Source organism: Polypterus senegalus, chromosome 10 (assembly GCF_016835505.1).
Source record: "Polypterus senegalus isolate Bchr_013 chromosome 10, ASM1683550v1, whole genome shotgun sequence".
Classification (NCBI taxonomy): Eukaryota; Metazoa; Chordata; class Cladistia; order Polypteriformes; family Polypteridae; genus Polypterus; species Polypterus senegalus.
This window is the reverse complement of record NC_053163.1, coordinates 141,092,051-141,113,285: the sequence shown is the minus strand read 5'-3', so window position 1 is coordinate 141,113,285 and position 21,235 is coordinate 141,092,051. Positions and strand designations below refer to the sequence as shown.

Here is a 21,235-nt window from a genome sequence, read left to right as displayed (position 1 = left end):
AGTTCATCCTCTGCTCACTTAACTATTCTCAGTGACAGACATTTTCAGCAATGGTGCCCAAACATTTCCCTGCCACTGTAGCATACTGCACTACACTGAAAACAGCAGCAGTATTTTAAACAAACAAAAAGGTTAACAGATGTGATCTAATGTGTGTCACAAGTATGCATGTAAATCCAGCTGCAATTCAGCACCTCAAAAATACATTACTATTCAATTTATTTAAAGATATGAATGGATCCACAGAAACACATTAAAATATATGTAAATTTAAAATAAACTTTTTGCAATTTTTATTGTTCATTCTTACACAGAATACAGTTCTAAAATTAAAATAAATTCAGCCTAAGAAGACAGAAGTCTCTTATTTCCTAGACAGAGCTAAATCAACTTGAACAAGAACTGACACCAGTGGTGCCAACTATTTGCAGAATGAGGAGAAAATATATATCAAAAAAAGAAAAACAGCAACTTTTAAGTGATCAGTAATGCAGTCAAGTCCATGTCTTAATAGAGCCCAGAATGGCCTGAAAAAGTTGCTGATTGATGATGACGACGTAGAAAACCAGCTCTAGTGTAGATAATTCAATACTCCAGGTCCACACAGAACCACTCTGAGTATCAAATTTAAAATGTCAGAACTATGTCCGATATAACCAGAATTTGTTTAAATTATTGAAAAAAGAAAAAAATGCCTACTTCCTGCTCACAAATCTCATCCCATTCCTTCACAAAACAAAAAATAAAAATACAGTCACACAATCCAAGCTAAGTACAATATATTAATAAATCCTCTGTTACAATATATGCTTGTTAAAACAATAGAGAAAGTTAACAAGCCATTCAGTTGTCTCAAAAAAAGAAAGGAAAAAAAAAAAAAAAAAGGTTACCTTTTCAGACAACTCTCCCAATTGCTCCCAAATCCCCTCCCCCCCAACCCAAAAATGTCATCACTCAGTTTTTCCCTCTTTAATGGCACTCCTGACAGTTCCATCTCTGGACTGAATTGGGTTTACTATTATTAATTCTTCTTGTCCCTGGGACTTGAAACAGGACCCAAATGGAGACAATAGATTGCCAACTCCAAAATATTTCCACCTGTTCCCACGTTTGGCCGAACAAGTAGATTTTTCCTGCACAATCTGAAAGCTACAGAATCAGAGTGTACGGACAAAGACTGAGTTAAGGTTAGAAATCATGGCCATCTAAGCAGTGGAAGCTGTTCATACAGGGCATGGTGGCAATATCATCGGGACGTCAGAATTTTCTGCAGCCCTAAACAGAAGTGTAAATGCAAAAGATGCAGAAGTCCAACAATCATTTACCTTCTGAATGAACTCAAGCCTCAAGCAGGCACGTAAGGGGCTGGGTTCAGCATGCACCCACATTGTTTCAACCACTCCTTTATGTCGATTATTTGCTTCCTTGAACACATGTGCAGTGTCAATCAACACACATGCAGTGTCAAACAGTTTTTCTTGTATTCCACAAAAGTCTTGGTTGTTTTATACTTTAGCTAGGTGCTTTGAATTGCACTTATTTCCCAGCCCCCATTCCCCCCATTATAGTCAAGCCCTCACACCGCAGAGAAAATCAAATCCTGAAGATCCAAGCTTTACAAATACAAGGACACACCCATCCCAACTCAAAATCGAAAGGTTAGATGGTTCAAACGGAACAAGGTGCAGTCAGATGATCTCCTACTGGCCCACATACTAAGTTAGTAGGGTGATCTTAGAAACTCCCAGGTGAGGCAACCTTCAGTTGCCCATTACTCAGCTGTCAATACTTGTGCATAATCCAATACACATTAAATTTTCCTCTACTCTTTTCTGAAAGCGCCACTTTCACAATTTCTGAATTTTTTCAGCAACCACAATTGGGTTCTCCTTCCGGATCTTCTCAGCTGCTTCTGTCTTGTAGTCATATGGACAACTGTGCTTGTCTGAATAGCGGTGGATCCCGCAGAAAAAATTTCCACAGCGACAGTCAAAACCTGAGCAGTTTGAAAGAAAGGGAACCCAAAAAGTTAATATTTACTTCATTGAACAAACCAGTCAAAATACATCTATTTATACGTATTTTATTAAAAGTAGGAAAAAAAAACCCACAAAAAGAGCAAAAGGAAAAACGGTGAAAATAAGCAAAGTTGAGAAAACGATTTGCTTAAAAATTACATCAAAAGGTTATCAGTTTCTTTCTGGTCAAATCGATCAAGTCCTGTTCCCATACCCACTATACAAAGTTACTCTCTCAGTAAATGTGATAACCAAAGAGTAACAGTGCACAGAAAGACAGGAATTGTGGGCCTCCCAATTGTACAGCTGTATAAGCATTTCTTAAACTTAAATAGAAGAGGCAGCCAATTCAAAGTTGTATTATAAAATCCAAATTTGTAAAAAATACATAAAATAAATAAATAAAAGGAGCAGGGCAAAGAATTTTTCTGTCTAATACGACTCCCATTTTCATTCAATCTTTGAGTCTATCCAGACAGCATTAGGCACAAAATTAGAGGTGGGGATCCTTATGTAAAAATAATGAATGCTCACCTGTCAATCCTAGTTTTTTCCTGCATGTGAAGCACCTATTCTTTTTCTTGGCCTTGCCAGGTGTCTTCATATCTCCATCACTGGTGCCAGCTGTGCCTTCTGAAGGTGAGCCTAACATAGAGTAGAAAATGGTCTAACTTGGCCACAATGTTGTAAGCATACATCTAAGTGGATGTGCAGTCTCAATTCTACACCTTTATACTGTACAAAGTATGAACCAGATCACCAGTAATCTAATCTATAATGATAAAACAAGTTTAAAACTTCAAACTGGGTCTAATACTGAATATAACGCTAATTAAACACAAATTATTTGTAATATTTTCTATTATTTTGTTAAAAATATAGAGAAGTTTCACACACAGCAAGGTATAAATGCAAAAGACAAACCTCTGTTGCCATCCTGGCACATCTGTAAAGAATGAAAAGTAACCAATCTTTGCAGCTTGCAGAAGCTCCTTACTAAGGAGGAGTCCTCTCCTACAAGTTTTAATCTTGAATGATATATACAATATAGAATTGTAAAACAAGTTACACCATACTTAATATGAATTGAAGAAGAGTACATGGTATGAAAAACTGAATTCTATTCCTTGAGGGACATAACACAAAGGTCATTTTCCTATCATTACTCAAGATCATCTAGGACTGTACATGGTGAATAATTAAGTTTTTAAATACCATTAACATGCTCTGCATGATTGTTTGCATTGTGTTTATTTTAATGCTTCTTTGTACAGACCTTTGGAGCAACCTGTTGTTTTAATTGTGCTTTTATAAATATAAAATCCAATATTTATTATTAATGGACCAAACATATTCAGCCACTGATGCAAATCTAATATCAGAGAAGCTTAAGAATTCCATCTTATTGTCCAGTTTATTTTAACAAAAATGTTGTGAAGGATTTATCAGCTGTCTTGCTTGTAATGCAGTGCCACATCTTTAAGGGTCATTATCTAAGGCATGCTGCTTATGTCACTTATGTTATAGGCAAAATAAATATGCTTCCATAAGAGGTTTTGTGTGTAAAGGACAGAGGAACTTGCATGTGTTAATGATGATTTTGTTGACCATGTAAGGCAAGTGAAATTAGGCAGAAGCTACAAACAGTCTGCCAGATAACTGCAAGCTGTTACTATATACACTTCCTCTTCATTCAGCAAGCATATTTACCAGAAGACTTGCCCTCTTCCTCTTCTTCCTCTTCTTCCTCATTGTCAGCCTTTTCAGGATCTGCATTGCCATCGTCGTGCGAGATGCTCATTGCGGTCATCTGCTGAGTGACCGGACTAGGAGTACTGAAATCAAACACAAAGAAAGTTCAACAGTTTGTTAAGCCAGTGTTTCCTCACACACCGAAAATATTGTGCCAACATCTTCTAGGAAAGCTTAGTTTTTACCACAACACAGGCAATGTGGAAATAAGACATGTATCTAACTAATCAATTTGGAAGCATGACAACTTATTCTTTTCATGCAAAGCCACCCAAGATATAATAGAATCAATTACTTGCAAGAGCGATCTATCACTTCACTCTGAAAATAGCCACATAATTCCACTGTGATCTTTGTGTTGGACAGGCTTAGACCCATAAATTAAAACTAATTACATATTTTGGACAAGTCATAGCAGTTTCCTGGGGCCTCATGTATAAACGGTGCATACACACAGAAATGTTGCGCAAGAACTTTTCCACGTTCAAATCGCGATGTATAAAACCTACACTTGGCGTAAAGCCACGCACTTTTCCACAGTACCTCATACCTTGTCGTACGCAAGTTCTCCGCTCGGTTTTGCAGACTGGTGGCACCCAGCGTCAAAGCAATGCTACTGTTTCTGTGTGGTTACACCTTATTTTCCTGACGCGGCTTTATAAATACACTAAAACTAACCGCATATTGTTTATTAGTGTAATGAATCTGATTGTAATTAACTTGTAACAATATAATGGTCCAGGGAATAGCCATAGTATTCCAAATACCATAACTGATTTAGCGTTGTTGCTCTCACTGCACCTTCTTCTTCTTTCAGCTCCTCCCGTTAGGAGTTGCCACAGCGTATCATCTTTTTCCATATTACTCTCACTGCACCACCCGGAGTATTTATATCACTGTATCTGAGTGTGAATCACAGCAGCAGCTGATCGGAAAGAGAATTATCTGTATACAGCTTCAAGGACACGCTACCTCAGCCACGGCAAAACGTTTCAAAGCCTTTCCTGTACGGACCTCGCGGTTCAGAAACAGTTTCATCCCAAGAACTTTAAATGCACTCAATCAATTGTTCCTTGTAGAACTGTTTGCACTTATAAATACAATCACCCCACTGTAAACTTGCACTACGGTTATAATATCGCACAACCTGAGCCACTTTATAAAGCGCGTATTTACATATGATGACGATATCATTTTTAAGGTGAAATGCAGCAAAATATGTTTATTATATTATACGGATAAAAATTTAACTTCATTTAAATAATCTATATTCTTTACTGGGAGTGTCGTGAAGGATAGAATAATTAAACATGTACTACGAAGATATTTCAATGTTCCTTAAACGTTTTGAAGAATCGGCGCTCTAAGCTTACAGATGGCTCAACTTCTATTACAGAGCTGATTGTGTGGTGATTGCGTATTTGGGGAAAGAAAAGCAAGGTCTGCAGTGGCGGCTACGCCAATATATATTGAATATAAAACAGAAAGAGAAAATAACAACACAGCTAAAAACGCAGCGACAAATTTTGGCAAAAGTTAAATGCTTGTGTCATGAGCACGAGGCGGCTATGCAGTGTCTGCAACGGACGTGGCCATCCACCGTGCATAAGCTACCTTACTGACATTGGCGGGCGAAGGAGCCACCGATTCTTCCTCTGCCCAGTGCCACCACAAGCCTAGAGCCGCCCCCGAGTACTGCTGCAATTAATTATTTCATCGAAGGTCGCACACAATCACTGCACCGTGAAACTCATGTTTAATAACGTGCTTTAACTCCTATCATCATAAAAATATCACGTATACATCTCAGTATTTTAGTTATTCAGAGAGCTGTAATATCACGAATGTAATGGATTCTGTGTCCAGTTGGAGGAAGAGAGCCGGTTTAAGAAGCAAGTAGTGATTCACACACATAGAGCACATAGAAGATCAAATACAAAACAATGCATTTAACTTTGATTTGAGAAACTAGTTAATTAAACGATTTTAAGATGAAGTTTATGATGTTCTACTTTAATGACAAAATAAACTACGTGATTAAAGTGGAAATGTTGAGTTTGAAGTTGACATTTCGTGCTTTTTCCCCACTGTGTGCCTTTTTTTTCCTCTGTACCCTAATAAGCTTTCATATGACACTCAAGACAGTGGGCTACAACTCGCCTTTTCACGGCGACTTTGATATGTGACTTCTTTTTTATTTCCAGGACTGTGCGATTTTGTGAACGTGAGCTTTCAAGTTTCTCCAACACGCTATGTCACTCGATCAACTTCCTTTTGTTGATTATACCACGGTTTATTTGAACATAGTATGCTTTTCCTTTGCCTCCACTTATTCGCTGAAATTCTTATATTTTCCCCCGTGCTTTTCCCATTGTCTTTTCACAGAAGGCTGAGCTTAAGGGCGATTTATATTCATTTGCATATTCAAGGAGGTGTAATTCTGGGAGGAGTTGGGGGCGTTACATAAAGCGCGTGCACGAGCGTTACTTTTCACGCTGATCGGGATTTATGCAGCGGAAGAACGCGGAAGTTGGAGTACGCACAGATTCCTGCATCTGGATTTTTCTGTGTGTAAGCACATTTTGGCTTTTGTGCTTACGCCATGTTATACTGCGAGTTCTACGCACGGCGTTATACATGAGGCCCTTGGACTGGTAAAATTTTACCAATAAAATGTTAAGATTACAAGTACCCTGATGCCAAAATATCTGAACCTAAGATGTACCTACGTGGGAGTTTATTTAGAACTAAACACATTTTTAAAGAGTCTATTAAACATAACTAAAGTTTAATGTGTGTATCTAGTAACAAGTGTTCCAACAAATTTCTGTTTTGTGTCTATACAAAAAGAGAAGCATTCAATAAAGGTGCGCACAAAAAGGCGAGCTTCAAAAGGGCGACCTCAAATGAGCGCGGCGAATAAAGGCGTTTGTAGAGAATTTAGTTCAAATGGCTAATCTAATAATCTAATAAATTTTCTGTAATAATTTTGCTGCGCCCAATTGAGGTCGCCCTTTTAAAGCTCGCCTTTATTTACGCGCTCTTATTGAAGGATATCTACAAAAACATTCTTCACCCTCTGCTGCGTACAAACCGGATTCCAAAAAAGTTGGGACACTATACAAATCATGAATAAAAACTGAATGTAATGATGTGGAGGTGCCAACTTCTAATATTTTATTCAGAATAGAACATAAATCACGGAACAAAAGTTTAAACTGAGAAAATGTATCATTTTAAGGGAAAAATATGTCGATTCAGAATTTCATGGTGTCAACAAATCCCAAAAAAGTTGGCACAAGGCCATTTTCACCACTGTGTGGCATCTCCCCTTCTTCTTACAACACTCAACAGACGTCTGGGGACCGAGGAGACCAGTTTCTCAAGTTTAGAAATAGGAATGCTCTCCCATTCTTCTCTAATACAGGCCTCTAACTGTTCAATCGTCTTGGGCCTTCTTTGTCGCACTTTCCTCTTTATGATGCGCCAAATGTTCTCTATAGGTGAAAGATCTGGACAGCAGACTGGCCATTTCAGTACCTAGATCCTTCTCCTACGCAGCCATGATGTTGTGATTGATGCAGAATGTGGTCTGGCATTATCTTGTTGAAAAATGCAGGGACTTCCCTGAAAGAGATGATGTCTGGATGGGAGCATATGTTGTTCTAGAACCTGAATATATTTTTCTGCACTGATGGTGCCTTTCCAGACATGCAAGCTGCCCATGCCACACGCACTCATGCAACCCCATACCATCAGAGATGCAGGCTTCTGAACTGAGCGTTGATAACAACTTGGGTTGTCCTTGTCCTCTTTGGTCCGGATGACATGGCGTCCCAGATTTCCAAAAAGAACTTTTGGAACAGAACAGTCTTCCATTTTGCCACACTCCATTTTAAATGATCCCTGGCCCAGTGACAACGACTGAGCTTGTGGATCTTGCTTAGAAATGGCTTCTTCTTTGCACTGTAGAGTTTCAGCTGGCAACGGCGGATGGCACGGTGGATTGTGTTTACTGACAATGGTTTCTGGAAGTATTCCTGAGCCCATTCTGCAATTTCCTTTACAGTAGCATTCCTGTTTGTGGTGCAGTGTCGTTTAAGGGCCCGGAGATCACGGGCATCCAGTATGTTTTTACGGCCTGGACCCTTACGCACAGAGATTGTTCTAGATTCTCTGAATCTTCGGATGATGTTATGCACAGTTGATGGTGATAGATGCAAAGTCTTTGCAATTTTTCGCTGGGTAACACCTTTCTGATATTGCTCCACTATCTTTCTGCGCAACATTGTGGGAATTGGTGGTCCTCTACCCATCTTGGCTTCTGAGAGACACTGCCACTCTGAGAAGCTCTTTTTTATATCCAATCATGTTGCCAATTGACCCAATTAGTGTTTATTGGTATTCCAGCTCTTCGTTATGCTCAAATTTACTTTTTCCAGCCTCTTATTGCTACTTGTCCCAACTTTTTTGGGATTTGTTGAAATTTTGAATCAACATATTTTTCCTTTAAAATGATACATTTACTCGGATTAAAAGTTTGATCTGTCATCTACGTTCTATTACAAATAAAATATTGACATTTACCATCTCCACATCATTGCATTCAGTTTTTATTTACAATTTGTTTAGTGTCCCAACTTTTTTGGAATCCGGTTTCAATTCTTTGTCCATATTCACATTTTTAGTTTCTGCATTCAAATGCATGTCTTTAACCTACCTTGTCTTATCCTCATTGTCCGGGCTTCCTTCTGTGCAGTGGACTTGGGAGCTTTCTGAAGAACTGTTAATGGTGACACTTGAGCCCTGTCCCACAGATGTAGTAGCTAGATAAATAAATAAATGCAACAACATATTTTGTTATTGTCTGTTAGTTTGACTTTTACCTCAGTTGTTTCTGACAACTGGTTGTGTGCAGTATAGCGACAGTGCTTTTCTCCTCCACTGTGGAATATTTATTTAGTCGAGCAAATCACAAATTACATCTTTACAACAACTGCTTACAGGAGTATTTAAATATCTTGTGTGAGGTTACATAGCAAGGCAGCGACAGGATGTTAAAGCATGACCTTGCAGTTGAAATTCCAGTGACTATGGCACATCACCTCTGCAAAAAAAATGCCACTTACTTCTTCATATTCAATTCAATTTATTGTTATGCTGCAACTTTTTTAGAAGACCGGCTTAGACTGCTTACATACAATAAATTCATTAGTCTACACTCAATTACCCATAAAATATTTTTTAGAAAGGTTTGCAAATTTATTAAAACTCAAAAACTGAAATGCATTGGGACTCTTAATTCCATACACAGTAGAAGCCTCTCTGGCAGAAATTACAGCTTTGATTCTTCTTGGGTAAGTCTCTACAAACCTTGCAAACCTGGATGTGGGAAGTTTATCCCATTTTTTCTGGCAGGTTCTGTCAAACTCTGATACAGTCAGGACAATCAGAGACTTTTCCCTAAGCCACTCCAGCAGTGTCCTGGCTGTATGCTTGAACCCGTCTGAGGACGTGCACTCTAGTGCAGATCTTCGTCAAGGACCTCTGGTGTTCGGCTGCATTCATCCTCCCCTCCATTCTGACCAATCTCCCTGTTCCTGCACCTTCAAAGAATGACACTGCCATCACCAGGCTTGACTACAGGGATAATAGTAGGCAGGTAATGAGCAGTGCCTGGTCCCTGTATGACACAGTACTTGGAATTCTGCCCAAAGAGCATTTTTTTTTGTCTCATAAGAATAAAGAATGTTTATCTTCATGTCCTCCAGAGTCCTTTAAATGCCACACTAGTGTCTAGCCACCTTACCATAAATTCCTGACTGATGGAGTTCTGCTGAGATAGTCATCTATCCAACAGGTTCTCCCATATCAGCAGAGGACTTCTGAAGCTCTTTTAAAGTGGCCATTTAGTTCTTGGTCACCTCCCTTACCAAGGCCCTCCCTGTCTGGTTACTCACTTGGGCCATGCAGCCAACTCTAGAAAGAATCCTGGTGGTTCCAGACTTCTCCCATTTCAAATTATTGGGACCATTTTGCTCCTAGGAACACTTGCAGCTTTATAGATGATTTAATCCCATTGTCTTCATCATATATTTTACAGAGGCTACAGAGAGCTTTTTGGACTTTATGGCTTTATTGTCTTGACATGCAGTGTGAATTGTGGGACCAAATATACATAACTGTGTGCTTTTCTAAATGACGTCCAATCAATTAAGTTTGCATCAGTTGGATTCCAATCAAGTTCTAGAAACTTTCTCAAACAAAATTAAAGCAATCAGAATGCATCTGAAGTACCACAACAAAAGATCTGAACACTTATAGAAATAAGAGATTTCAGTTTGCAAAACTTGCAGAGACCTAGCCAAGAAGACTCAGAGCTATACCTGCTGCCAAAAGGGCTTCTACAATGTAACAAATTAAAGATGTGAATACTTGTATGACAGACATTTCAGTTTTAAAATTTTTTAACAAATTTGCAAACCTTTCTGGAAACATGTATTCACTTTGCCATTATGGGTGGAGTGTAAAAAATGGCAAATTGATCCAAATAAAATTAAATCTACACCTCAATAAAGTGTGCAGAAAGCAAAGGAGTCTGTGTATTTTGTGAATCTGCTGTAGATTTTCATATAAAGTATAAATACTTAAGATTATTCTCATAGCAGAAAAAGAACAGAGATGCAATATGTAAGCTATATACCCTTCATCTCATTCAACCAATACAGTAACTCATAGGAAACAACATGGATCCATTTACATCCAAATCTACAGGGTTTTGGAGTAAAAACAAAACAAAAAAATCATGGAACACTAATAAACTGAAACAAAGGACTAATAAGCTAAGGAAGGTCTATATAGTTTCGTAAAAGCTATCCTCATTGTGAAAATTACATGGAAAAAAACACAAGTAAATCAGAACTAATACAACAAAAATGAATCTAAAATAACATGTTCAGTTATCAATGGAGGAGAAATCTAGAAGTTACTTTCTTCTGTCATTAAAGGAATAAATAAATGGTAAAATAAACCACTTCCAAAAAACAACAATAATTAACAGCAGTTTGGTACAATATGCCTGTTCTGTCAGAATCTTTATGTGTGTTCCTCAGAAAAAAAAAATATAGATTTTTTGGGTGGAGTATTCCTTTAAGAATATGTGGAAACTGACTGGTTTAAAAGAATACTCCACCCAATAATTACTTTTTTAAAAAAAAATATGTTACTAACCCTATGCAGTTTGAATTTTTTTTTTTTTTTTGGCCATCACTACAATCTCAAGTTTTCATGCAGAACGTGATTATATAATAAAACACTAAAGGGTATGTGTGTGTCAAGTCAGTTCAGCTTTAGTGATGTGATCAAAAGAAGAAGTGTGAGTGTGAGACACATGAAGAGGAGTAAAGGTGTAGGAGACACGCTGAGAGAGTCGCCTTCAAACTCTGAAGTTCAAAAACAGACAGGAGGTGAGCAAGGAGCCTTGAAATGACAAGGGTTCAAGAAGCAGACTTTATGAGAATACGTGCAACAGAGAAAGTGCTGGTCAAAAGTGCTTCAGACACATGTGCATACAGAGGAAAAGTGCTGAAGGTACACACAAAGCAAGAGATAGAAAATATTTTCTAATACCTGTGTTTGACAGGTGACATTGCAAGTGATAAAAAAAGAGACCAATGGTGATCTATGCTGTACAAAAGTAAACAATGTGAAAAATATCTTTCATGGGGTTGTCAAAATCAGGTTTTTGACCAGTGAATGAGGGGGATAGGCAGATCTTCAATTCAAAAGCACAGTAATATATTAATGTGTTTCCTGTCTATGATGTATGCTGATTTTACCAGTTTTATTTAACAATATTGTAGCCAAAACAAAAAAACAAACATAAGTAGATAACAGACATATGGATTATGCAACATGAGTAGCGCAAGATTCTATTTTTTTTCTCCTATAAACATTTTTCACATTGTTTGCCTTTATCAGGCATTGCTCAGCACAGACCACCACCACTGTTATCATACACTTCAAGTCAAGTCGCTTTATTGTCATACCCGCCACACACGGTGTTGCAGCGTACAGTGACCACGGTACGACATATGCACAAATAGCAGGTATAAAACATAACAGAGGGCACATGGAAAACAAAACAAAAGGCACAAGATTAAAAATTTTTTTACCCACCACTACAAACCACATGGAGTAAATAAAGATGTATATAAAAATATATATACATATTGTTGGGTGCTCCTGTCATCACGTTTGCAATCACCCGACACTGTCACTAATGACAACCGAGTATGTAAATTTTACACTTTGTTACACATGGAGTCATTTGCATTTCATAGCAAACCACCCATAAAAACTTTGATGTCTGGTCTACCACTGTTCAGTCCTTTACAAACTGGATGTCTGCTAATCACTAATAATAATAATAATAATAATTCATTACATTTATATAGCGCTTTTCTCAGTAATGTTCTGTTGGTTCCTTTAAAAACCATTAATTTCCATTTTTAAGGGATTCCACCATCGCTTACCTGGTGGGCTCATGCGACCTCCACTTTGCTGTCTCTGTAGGTGTTCTTTGTAGCACACTGAGCACATGCCATTGGTCCGGGGGTTCCCGTAAAAGCCACAACCCATAGTGCACAACATGGGCACCTGTGTCTGGTTGGTCTCCTGTGCCATCCTTTGAGGCTGAGGGCGATCCTAAAATATAGATAAAAAAGATGAGATTGGATGTGGGTGGCAGACTCAGATGCTTTTTGGAACAAATTTACTCTGTATACGAGTAAACATGATCAAACATATCATGGCATTTCCAATAAGCACTTAAGTTGGTTGTTGTACAATAATTCAGTTCATGTATTTCTATTTACACGCACAAAACTCTTTTCTCATTTAAAAATGGGCTGTGTTTTTGTTTCTAATTATATTACTACTATAGACAGAAATTCATACACGTTATAAGATCTATTCATATTTACACAGACACCCTTAATATTAGGAAAGGAGCCATAATAATCAAGTCATAATAAATCATAAGTAATCAAGTTGAATGATTTTCTTTCAGAATTGCCATATTAACAGACTATCTGAAAAAAGTGCAAGTAGATCAATTGCACACAAAAAAACCCACAAACAATCAGCTGTGCCCTACTGAAAATTTGTGCTAGGCCAATTAAATCCGTTAACGACTCAAAAGGCTGGAGAGTACAGTCTGTACCAAAAGGAGAGGAGCCTTTGGTGCATTTTATTACAAATAATCTGCCTCACTGCAAGTTTGAATGGGGCTTTTATCCGATTGAGAGAAGAAGCTGGCGAAAGAACAATAAAACATTAAGGGCAATCAGACTGTCGTGTTTTCTAGGCAAGAGGTGAAAGAGAGACGGACAAACCCAAGCAGCCAATCCAATCAAAGAAACCCATCAAACTGCCCAATCAGAAAGGCCACAATCAGGGAAAAGGCGGGCTTAAAGAGCTTCGGACACAAAAATAAATTTGTCAGCAGATGGGTTAATACGACTCCGCGGCTTTGCGGCCTAACCCTACCGTTTACACTAACTCGTCTTGACTCTACTGTAGGATTGCGCTCGTTTCAGCAAAACCATAGCAATCTGACGTGCATAACTAGGTCTTCTTTGAGCTGAAGGTACTATCCGATACGTTTTTCTGTAGTTGTTCACCGATCCCATAAAATATTAAAACCCATAAAATAAACGTTAGCCCTTCGGTACTTCAATAACACGCCCTCGATGGCATTTATTGTACGCGTTACCGTGTAAGCACGGGCACATTCACTTCTACATGTCATTTTAAAAAACTGAGCTTTAAGAGAAAACGACTGTGTCCCTGGGACAAACCGGTGAGCCTTCAAAACCCGACAACAATTTAACGAACACACACGGACAGGCCGACAAACAGACAGACAGATAAGTAAAGCCCACCGGGCACCGACTGACCAGTTTTAAAAATAGGTGAGATGACTCCGGTTGACAGCGGAAAGTCAGGCCTGGCCTGGCCTCGTCCTGTCTCGTCTCGTCACGTCTTGTTTCCCCCTTCAAGTCGCTCCGATGTGAACACAACCGCAGGCCTCTGGGGCGCCCCCGTCGCTCAACGGCTCCCTCGTTCGGCCTAACCTCGCCTCTTTTCAACTGCCTGCCTTCTTGACGTCCCAGTCGGTCCTCTGGGTCCTCGTCCCGAGCGCCCCTCTACTCTCTCTCTCCGCTCGCGCTCTCCTTCTGTGGTTAAGTATTGGTGAACATGGCGGCGGCGTCGTCGCCTCCTCCGTAGGGGGCGACACACTAAGCCGTGCAGCTGCCGCCCCTCCCGGGACCAGGCCGGCCTCTGGATGGAGTGTGCGAAGTCACGGAGTCCGGCCACGCTCTTCTCGGAGTTTTGCCTTCAGCATCACAAGGGGGTTTATAGACGGACGTGTACTTTGTTATATCATACACAATTGCATAATACAGAACTTCAGGAAATAAACACCCTGCTATGCCAACACGTAATGTTTCTAGGAATGCTGTCATTTTAAATGACCAGAGTGCAAAATCAGGTAAGAGATAAAATGCTGCTCAGTAAAAACTGAGCCCAATATGTCAAAATTGGTAAACTAAAGATATGTGCAACTGTCAGTCATTCAGTTCTGAATCTGTACATTCCAGTACCATGTCTTTGGGGAAGAACTGATCACAGTTTTATTTTGATGAATTAATGTAATTATATTAAAATGAGTTTGACTGGCAGTGCCACCCAATCCAGTATTTTTGCTGCCCTAGGTCAAGCTGTAAATGGTGCCCCACCACCCCGTTTACTTTGAGCAGAATCATCACTGGTAGACCTGCACATGGAAACCTGGAGACACGAAATGAGGAGCCAGGACTGGGATTGTGGTGTCGTGGTGGCCTTTGGGGGCTTAAGCCCCTGATCTTTGGCATCCAAAGCCCCCTATTCGGTCTGACTGTCACATGAAACCCCTCACCCCTGCCCATTTATATATGAAGATAAGACTGTGCAACATTCAGAGGATGGGTTAAGAACCTTATAACACATACCTTGCCAGGTGAGAGCACAATATGGGGGGGCGAAGGGTTAGATACAAAACAGTGGATTGACAATTTAACGATGTACAGGAAGACATTTGATTATGTAAAGCAACCTCTGTTTACAAGATTAAGAAAAGTATGTGCTTGAGTAGTGCCATTCAAGAAAATATGTAGGAATTGGACTGTATTCCATTCATCCATCTTCCAAGGCTGCTTTACCCTGAGTGGGGTCATTGAGAAATTGGAGCCTATCCCAGCAAGCGCAGGGCAAGAGCAGTCCCTGGATGAGGTGCCAGTTTATTACTGGGTGTACACACAAACATAAGCTAGGGCCAATATAACATCTCCAGTCCACCTAACCTAACCTAACACGGTGCCCCTATGCAATGGTGGTTGGATGCTCCCCTTTTAAAATAAAATGTATTCATATTTGTATACAGTATGACGTATCTATTCCCACTTAGAGATCGGATGATGAGGCTTCATTGAAATTTCTAAAAGAAATTGTGTGTGGGAATGGGTGTCCCTTGGAGATCGGAACACACTCATGTTTGCTCTTCGCTGGATCATGGTTCCCCTAACCAGGTGCCAGGCTACACACTCTTGCCAGAACGTAAACCATAGCCTACTTGATGTGAGGCAGCAACACTACCATATATGAGCAGTCACTTCAGAAAGGACAAGTATCTGAGGACTGGAAAGTTCCAAGTTCAAGAATGAGGACAAATGGATCCTAATAATCACAGACAAGCCTTACTTCTGTCCTATGCAAAATTATGGAAACTATAATAAGGAACTGATTAGGAAATTACCTAAATAAAAGTAATATACTAAATAACAGCCTGTGTGGGTTTATGATAGAAAGATCTTGCCGAACCAATCTTAATTTTTTTGAAGAAGAAACAGGAATAGTTGACAAAAAACAAAGCATGTGACATAATTGATGTAATCTTTCAAAAAGCCTTTGATACTGTTGGTTAACCAGTAGTAGACAACAAGTACAGATAAGAGGAGAATGGAGTGAGGTCATCAGTGGAGCCCCTCAGGGGTCTTGGACCTTTGCTTTTTCTGATTTATATTAATGCCATTGATTCTGGTAAACTTGTCAAATTTACAGATGACTCTAAAATTGGTGGAACGGAAACACTAAGGAGACAGCAAAAAGAATTCAAAAAGACTTGGACAAGCTTCATAACTGGGCAAATACTTGGACAATGCAGTTTAAGGTAGAAAAATGCAAAGTGCTACATGTGGACTAAAGGGACATCCATGATAAATACAAGATGGGAGACACTGTCATACAGGAAGCAACCTCTGAATGGATTTAGGGGTCTATGTTGACAAAACATTTTCATCAGCTAAGCAGTGTGCAGAAGCGATCAAAAAGGCAAATAAAATGTTATGTCTTAAAATCTGTTGAATATAAGTCAAGGAATGTTATGCTCCAACTATATAATGTACTAGTAAGACCACATCTGGAGTGTTGTGTGCCAAGTGTATCTTGGGACTTAAGGACATGTGCTTCTCTGACAGACTGAGAGAATTAAACCTGTTTAGTCTCAAGCAGAGGAGACTGCATGGGGACCTAATCCAGGTATTTAAAATACTAAATAGTATTGATAAAGTAGATATAGCAATATTCTTTCAGCATAAAGGTGAATTTCGTACTTGAGGACACATATTTGAAATTGCGGGGAAATGCATTTAAAACTGAAGTCAGGAAGCACTTCTTTACGCAAAGAGTTTTGGGACCCTCGAACAAACTACAGAGTGGTAGAGTTGAAGCAGAAACCTCGACAACCTTTAAGAAGAATTTGAATGAGATATCAAGACAGCTTAACTATTAGCTGAAGAAATGGGCCTGATGGACTGAATGGTCTCCTGTCACTTGTCAAATGTCTTGTGTACCACTGTGCCAATGTGCTGCCCCCTTGGCTATTTTAGTAGGCTTTTATTATTTTGTGCAGTTTACATTTCTTTAAAGAAAAAAAGCAGGTAAGTTATACAATTAAATGACCACATTAACAATACATGAGATTCATAGCTGTCTGTTTAAACTGCCAGTCTAAAAGGTAGCTTACAATGATGGTGACAGTCTAGTCAAGTCTAAAAAATCTTACCTGTACAGCTAAAAAATGTACATTTCCTTTTGGTCACTGAAATAAATTGATAAACTTGATGTATGCAGCGATTACAAAATACAATGCAATTGAAATGCAATGATTATCTTTAAATATTTACCCATGATTCTTCTTCTTTTGGCTGTTCCTGTTAGGGGTTGTCACAGCAGACAATCTTCTTCCATATCTTCCTGTCCTCTACATCTTGCTCTGTTACACCCATCACCTGCATGTCTTCTCTCACCACATCCATAAACCTTCTCTTAGGCTTTCCTCTTTTTCTCTTACCTGGCAGCTCTATCTTTAACATCCTTCTCCCAATATACCCAGCATCTCTGCTCTGCACATGTCCAAACCAACGCAATCTCGCCTCTCTGACTTTGTCTCCCAACCGTCCAACCTGCGCTGACCCTTTGATGTCCTCATTTCTAATCCTGTCCATCCTCGTCACACCCAATGCAAATCTTAGCATCTTTAACTCTGCTACCTCCAGCTCTGTCTCCTTCTTTCTCGTCAGTGCCACCATCTCCAACCCATATAACATAGCTAGTCTCACTACCGTCCTGTAGACCTTCCCTTTCAGTCTTGTTTGCTAATTCTTTCACTAACATTTTCAAAAAATGGAATATAATTATCTAACCAAAACACAGTCTTACAGGGTTTTTCCTGTAAGTGATTGACTATGGAGGTCTTTTTTAGCATTCAAGGAACAAATATCACAGATTGTGGTGAACAACAGGATGACATTTACCAAATCTTAACGCAAGTTTTAATGTAAACCCATTTGAGAGGTGATTATACTATAGTTAGAAATAAATAAGTCATTAAGCAGTACATCCAGGAACTGCAGTTATGTTGCCTTTTGATTGTAAAATTTTATTTTGCCACATATGTGTTTCCCATGTTACTCCATTTCAAGGATTACTATTATCATTATTTACAGTAGTTGTTAATTTTGTTATTTACAGATTATTATCTGTGTAGTAACCATTGACTTTTTCTGGAGGTTGGACAGTCGTATTGAGGCTGAGTATTCATCAGTCTGTAATTTTAGGAAAAATACTGCTCCTCAAATTTTCTTAAAACAGCTTCGGTTGTCTCTCAGTCCTATGCAAGTGTAGGTATTCATATATATGTGAGTGTGCTATACAGTGTGCTGTGCAGGGTTGGTTCCTGCTTTACTCTTGACTCTGTCTTTCTCTGACTTTAATTTTCATCTCATTTCCCAAAATTGTGCTTGTTAATTTGTTTGACCACACTAAATTGGTTTTATTGAGAGTGGTCATGTGTTCCCAGTGATAGACTGGTGTTCCATTCAAGGCTGGTTCAAATCCTGTATTCATTGCTGGCCTTGAGTTGGATTTAACTGGTACAGAAACTGAATTATATTGGAAAAGAGTGTGATTAGGAGAAGGTAGATTAATGGTTAATGTTGCTGAAACCATCCCCCCCCCACCCCCCCAGAGTCCTTGGTTTGCTTCTACAACCAGTCTCTAGAGTTTAGACGTTCTCCCCATGTCTGTGCAGGCTTTTCTTCAGGCACTCTAGTTTTCCTTCCACATCCCAGAGAGGTTCATCTTAGGATAAATGGTAACTCTAAATTGGCCTGTTATGGTCTTCTAGTGTGTGTGCCCCATTAGGGATTGCATCAACACCCCCCCCCATTTTGAACTGAATTAAATGGCTTCTACAATGGATGAGTGGATATCACAGTGGCTCAGAAAGTGCAACTCTTTGCATTCTTCACGTTCTCCTGCTTCATGCACATCTTCCACAAGAATCTTTAACTTAGATGTTGAAATTGTTGTGTGAGCAAACATCACTCAGAAGGTCCTTTACCTATTCTGCATAATCCAATCGTGAGTTGTTGGGTACAAACCACACACTAACCCTGAATTGAATATCATTCATGCTCCCATTCACAGAGACACTTTAGAGTCACCTGTTAATCTGACACAGATGCCATTGAGATGTAGGAGCGAAAGCCATATTGGCATCTGAAGAAAATACAGACTTTCCTCAGACAGTGACTTGGACAAAATTTGGAATTGTGAAACTGCAGTGGAAGCCACTCTACTCCTAAACAAGATTTCATTCTGTAATAATGATTAATTTCTTTGTTTTGCTCAAAACTGTATCCAGCACAATGTAGTGTGAAGGGTGAACCTGTCTTTGACTAAGTAAAATAAAGCATTGATAATGGGTTTGTGACTTCTCCATGCTTCCAGCTTAATCATCAGGCTGCTCAAGTTTGGAGAACTAGGACAAATAATGTAGAATCGTCTAAATTGTTACAGAGGTTTAGGGAAGATTTGTGTCAGATGAACTTGAATGTAAGTAACGGTGAATATTAACTGTAGCAAGTGAACATGTTAGATGTGAAAACACCATGGGAGGTCTGAAAATTGAAAGTTCGCCTACAAGAAGGACCTTGGAGTCAAAGTGGACTTGCTTCTATCTACATCCAGACTGTGGACAGAAGCTGTTGAGAAGGCTAATAGGATTCTAGGTTTTTATCATTATGTGTGGAATGAGAGTCATGGGAGGTTATGTTTAAGTTATACTGTACTTGGCACTGGTGAAGCCTCATCTGGGGTACTGTGTACATTTTGGACTCCATATTATAAAAAAGACATCACATCAAAATAAATTCATTAACAAAAACACAGGGGCAAGGTTGGAAGTTTGTTAAGGGAATTTATTCATTGAAAGAGCCACAGACACTTGGAATAAGTTTCCAAAGAGTGTGGTGGAGAGCAGGACTTTAGGGAGCTTCAAATTTCAACTTGATGTCATTTTGGACAATCAAGGTGAACAGGATGAATGAGCTTGTTGAGATGAGTGGCCTGCACTTGTCACAATTGTTTTAACATTCTAATGACATATCCCTGGATTGTTTTCCAGTCCAACTTGGTGAACTCTTACTTACACTGAGCTAATAAAACTCATAAATTAAGCTAACCTGCACTAGTCTGGGATATGGGAAGAGGCTGGAGAAAACCCACATCAACACAGGGAGAACATATAGACCAACAGACTGTGGAGGTAGAAGATAAAAGTGCTGACTGCTGTGACACTGTTCCACCCATAATATTGATCAAATTAAATTTTTTTGTTAAAACAGTTGTGGCTGGGTGCAGGAATGACAGGTCACCCCACACAAATGAAAAGTTGGGACACCAACTGGGCTGTACCATTTAATGAAAACAGTTTAAACAAAAATCGCGTCTGTTTAGCCTCTCAGGCAAAACAACAAATGCTTTTGGCTCTTTGCCACAGAATAAGCGGTCGATCACTGGAGCTCTGTCCTGTAGGTCACTCTAAGTGCAAAAGACACCTCCTTCTGGGCAGCCAGGCTTCTTATATTGCACAAAGTGGAAGGGTTGGGACTAAGTGCCCTCACTGGATGGGTTCTTGGTGCTGTGGAGATAGAAGAAGCAAATGTTAGTGGCAGCGCCCTCTTTCACACTGGTGGGTTATGACATACCTCAACTGAGCCCATGAGGAGATCCTCTGGTATGAATGCATGACACAGTATAATCTGTTTACATGCTTAGATTCAGGCAATATACTATACTGTTTCCAGCTTTAAGATGGCCTTTTTTCATATTTTTCCAAACTTAAAATATGGGTGCTTCTTAAATTCAATGCATTTCATTGTCACACCTCATAAGACCCTTTTACAGCTAAACAAATAAAGGAAGTAAGCTCAGGTGGGCTTATGAAGGGGAAAGTGCTTTGGTGTATGGGGTTGTCAAGTGAAATTGATTCTACGCAAGGATAAAAAAAAATCAGTGTATCTATGCGTGCATATTTACTTGTAATTGTAAATGTAATTAAATGTAAATTGTATACTGTATACCAGTCATTTCTTTTCCTCAAAATCTGTTTTTGAAAGAGTGTTCTAAATTTGAGGGTGTCTGAAATTTTAAGCAATACTGTATAATACAATAGATTAATAAAGCATGTCAGGCAGTGCAGCCCGGGGACTAGAGTATGGACTGTTAACCGCAAGTCTGCTTGTTCAAGCCCTTTTTAGTGATACACTGACATCTGGATTTTATAAAGCACACATAGTGTGAAAATAGAATGTTCACAGAAATAATTTGATCAAAACACAGAATGGCCAAAGAGGAACAGACACAAGGGTAACATCCTCTTTCTTCAAGGTAAGAACATTTAATTGGTCTATAAAAGATGTGTAAACATCACACATCTTGTATATAGCAGCTGATATCAGCGCCACACACTGTGTTAGACTTAACAAACCAAAACATGATGGAGAATATAAGAACACATC

General features: G+C 39.1%; 1 protein-coding gene across 1 annotated transcript; it reads right to left on the bottom strand.

Annotated features, from left to right (window-relative positions):
- Positions 1–265: 265 nt before the first annotated feature.
- On the bottom strand, positions 266–14,194 carry zgc:77486 (uncharacterized protein LOC405808 homolog). Its single transcript, XM_039766888.1, has 6 exons — positions 13,730–14,194; positions 12,305–12,476; positions 8,491–8,596; positions 3,729–3,853; positions 2,553–2,663; positions 266–1,996 (listed from the first exon to the last, which is right to left on the bottom strand). The coding sequence occupies exons 2-6, from the start codon at positions 12,453–12,455 to the stop codon at positions 1,848–1,850; spliced, it is 642 nt and encodes a 213-aa protein (XP_039622822.1). The 5' UTR covers positions 12,456–12,476; positions 13,730–14,194; the 3' UTR covers positions 266–1,847.
- Between the last annotated feature and the right edge of the window lie 7,041 nt (positions 14,195–21,235).

Bases quoted from the DNA above. Each gene is read 5' to 3' on its own strand.
- zgc:77486 (XM_039766888.1), bottom strand. From the start codon at position 12,455: ATGGCACAGGAGACCAACCAGACACAGGTGCCCATGTTGTGCACTATG. The intron at 2,664-3,728 runs GTAAATATGCTT...ACTCTATGTTAG, and splicing joins GGAAGAGGGCAAGTCTTCTG to GCTCACCTTCAGAAGGCACA. The intron at 1,997-2,552 runs GTGAGCATTCAT...CAAACTGCTCAG, and splicing joins GAAAAAACTAGGATTGACAG to GTTTTGACTGTCGCTGTGGA.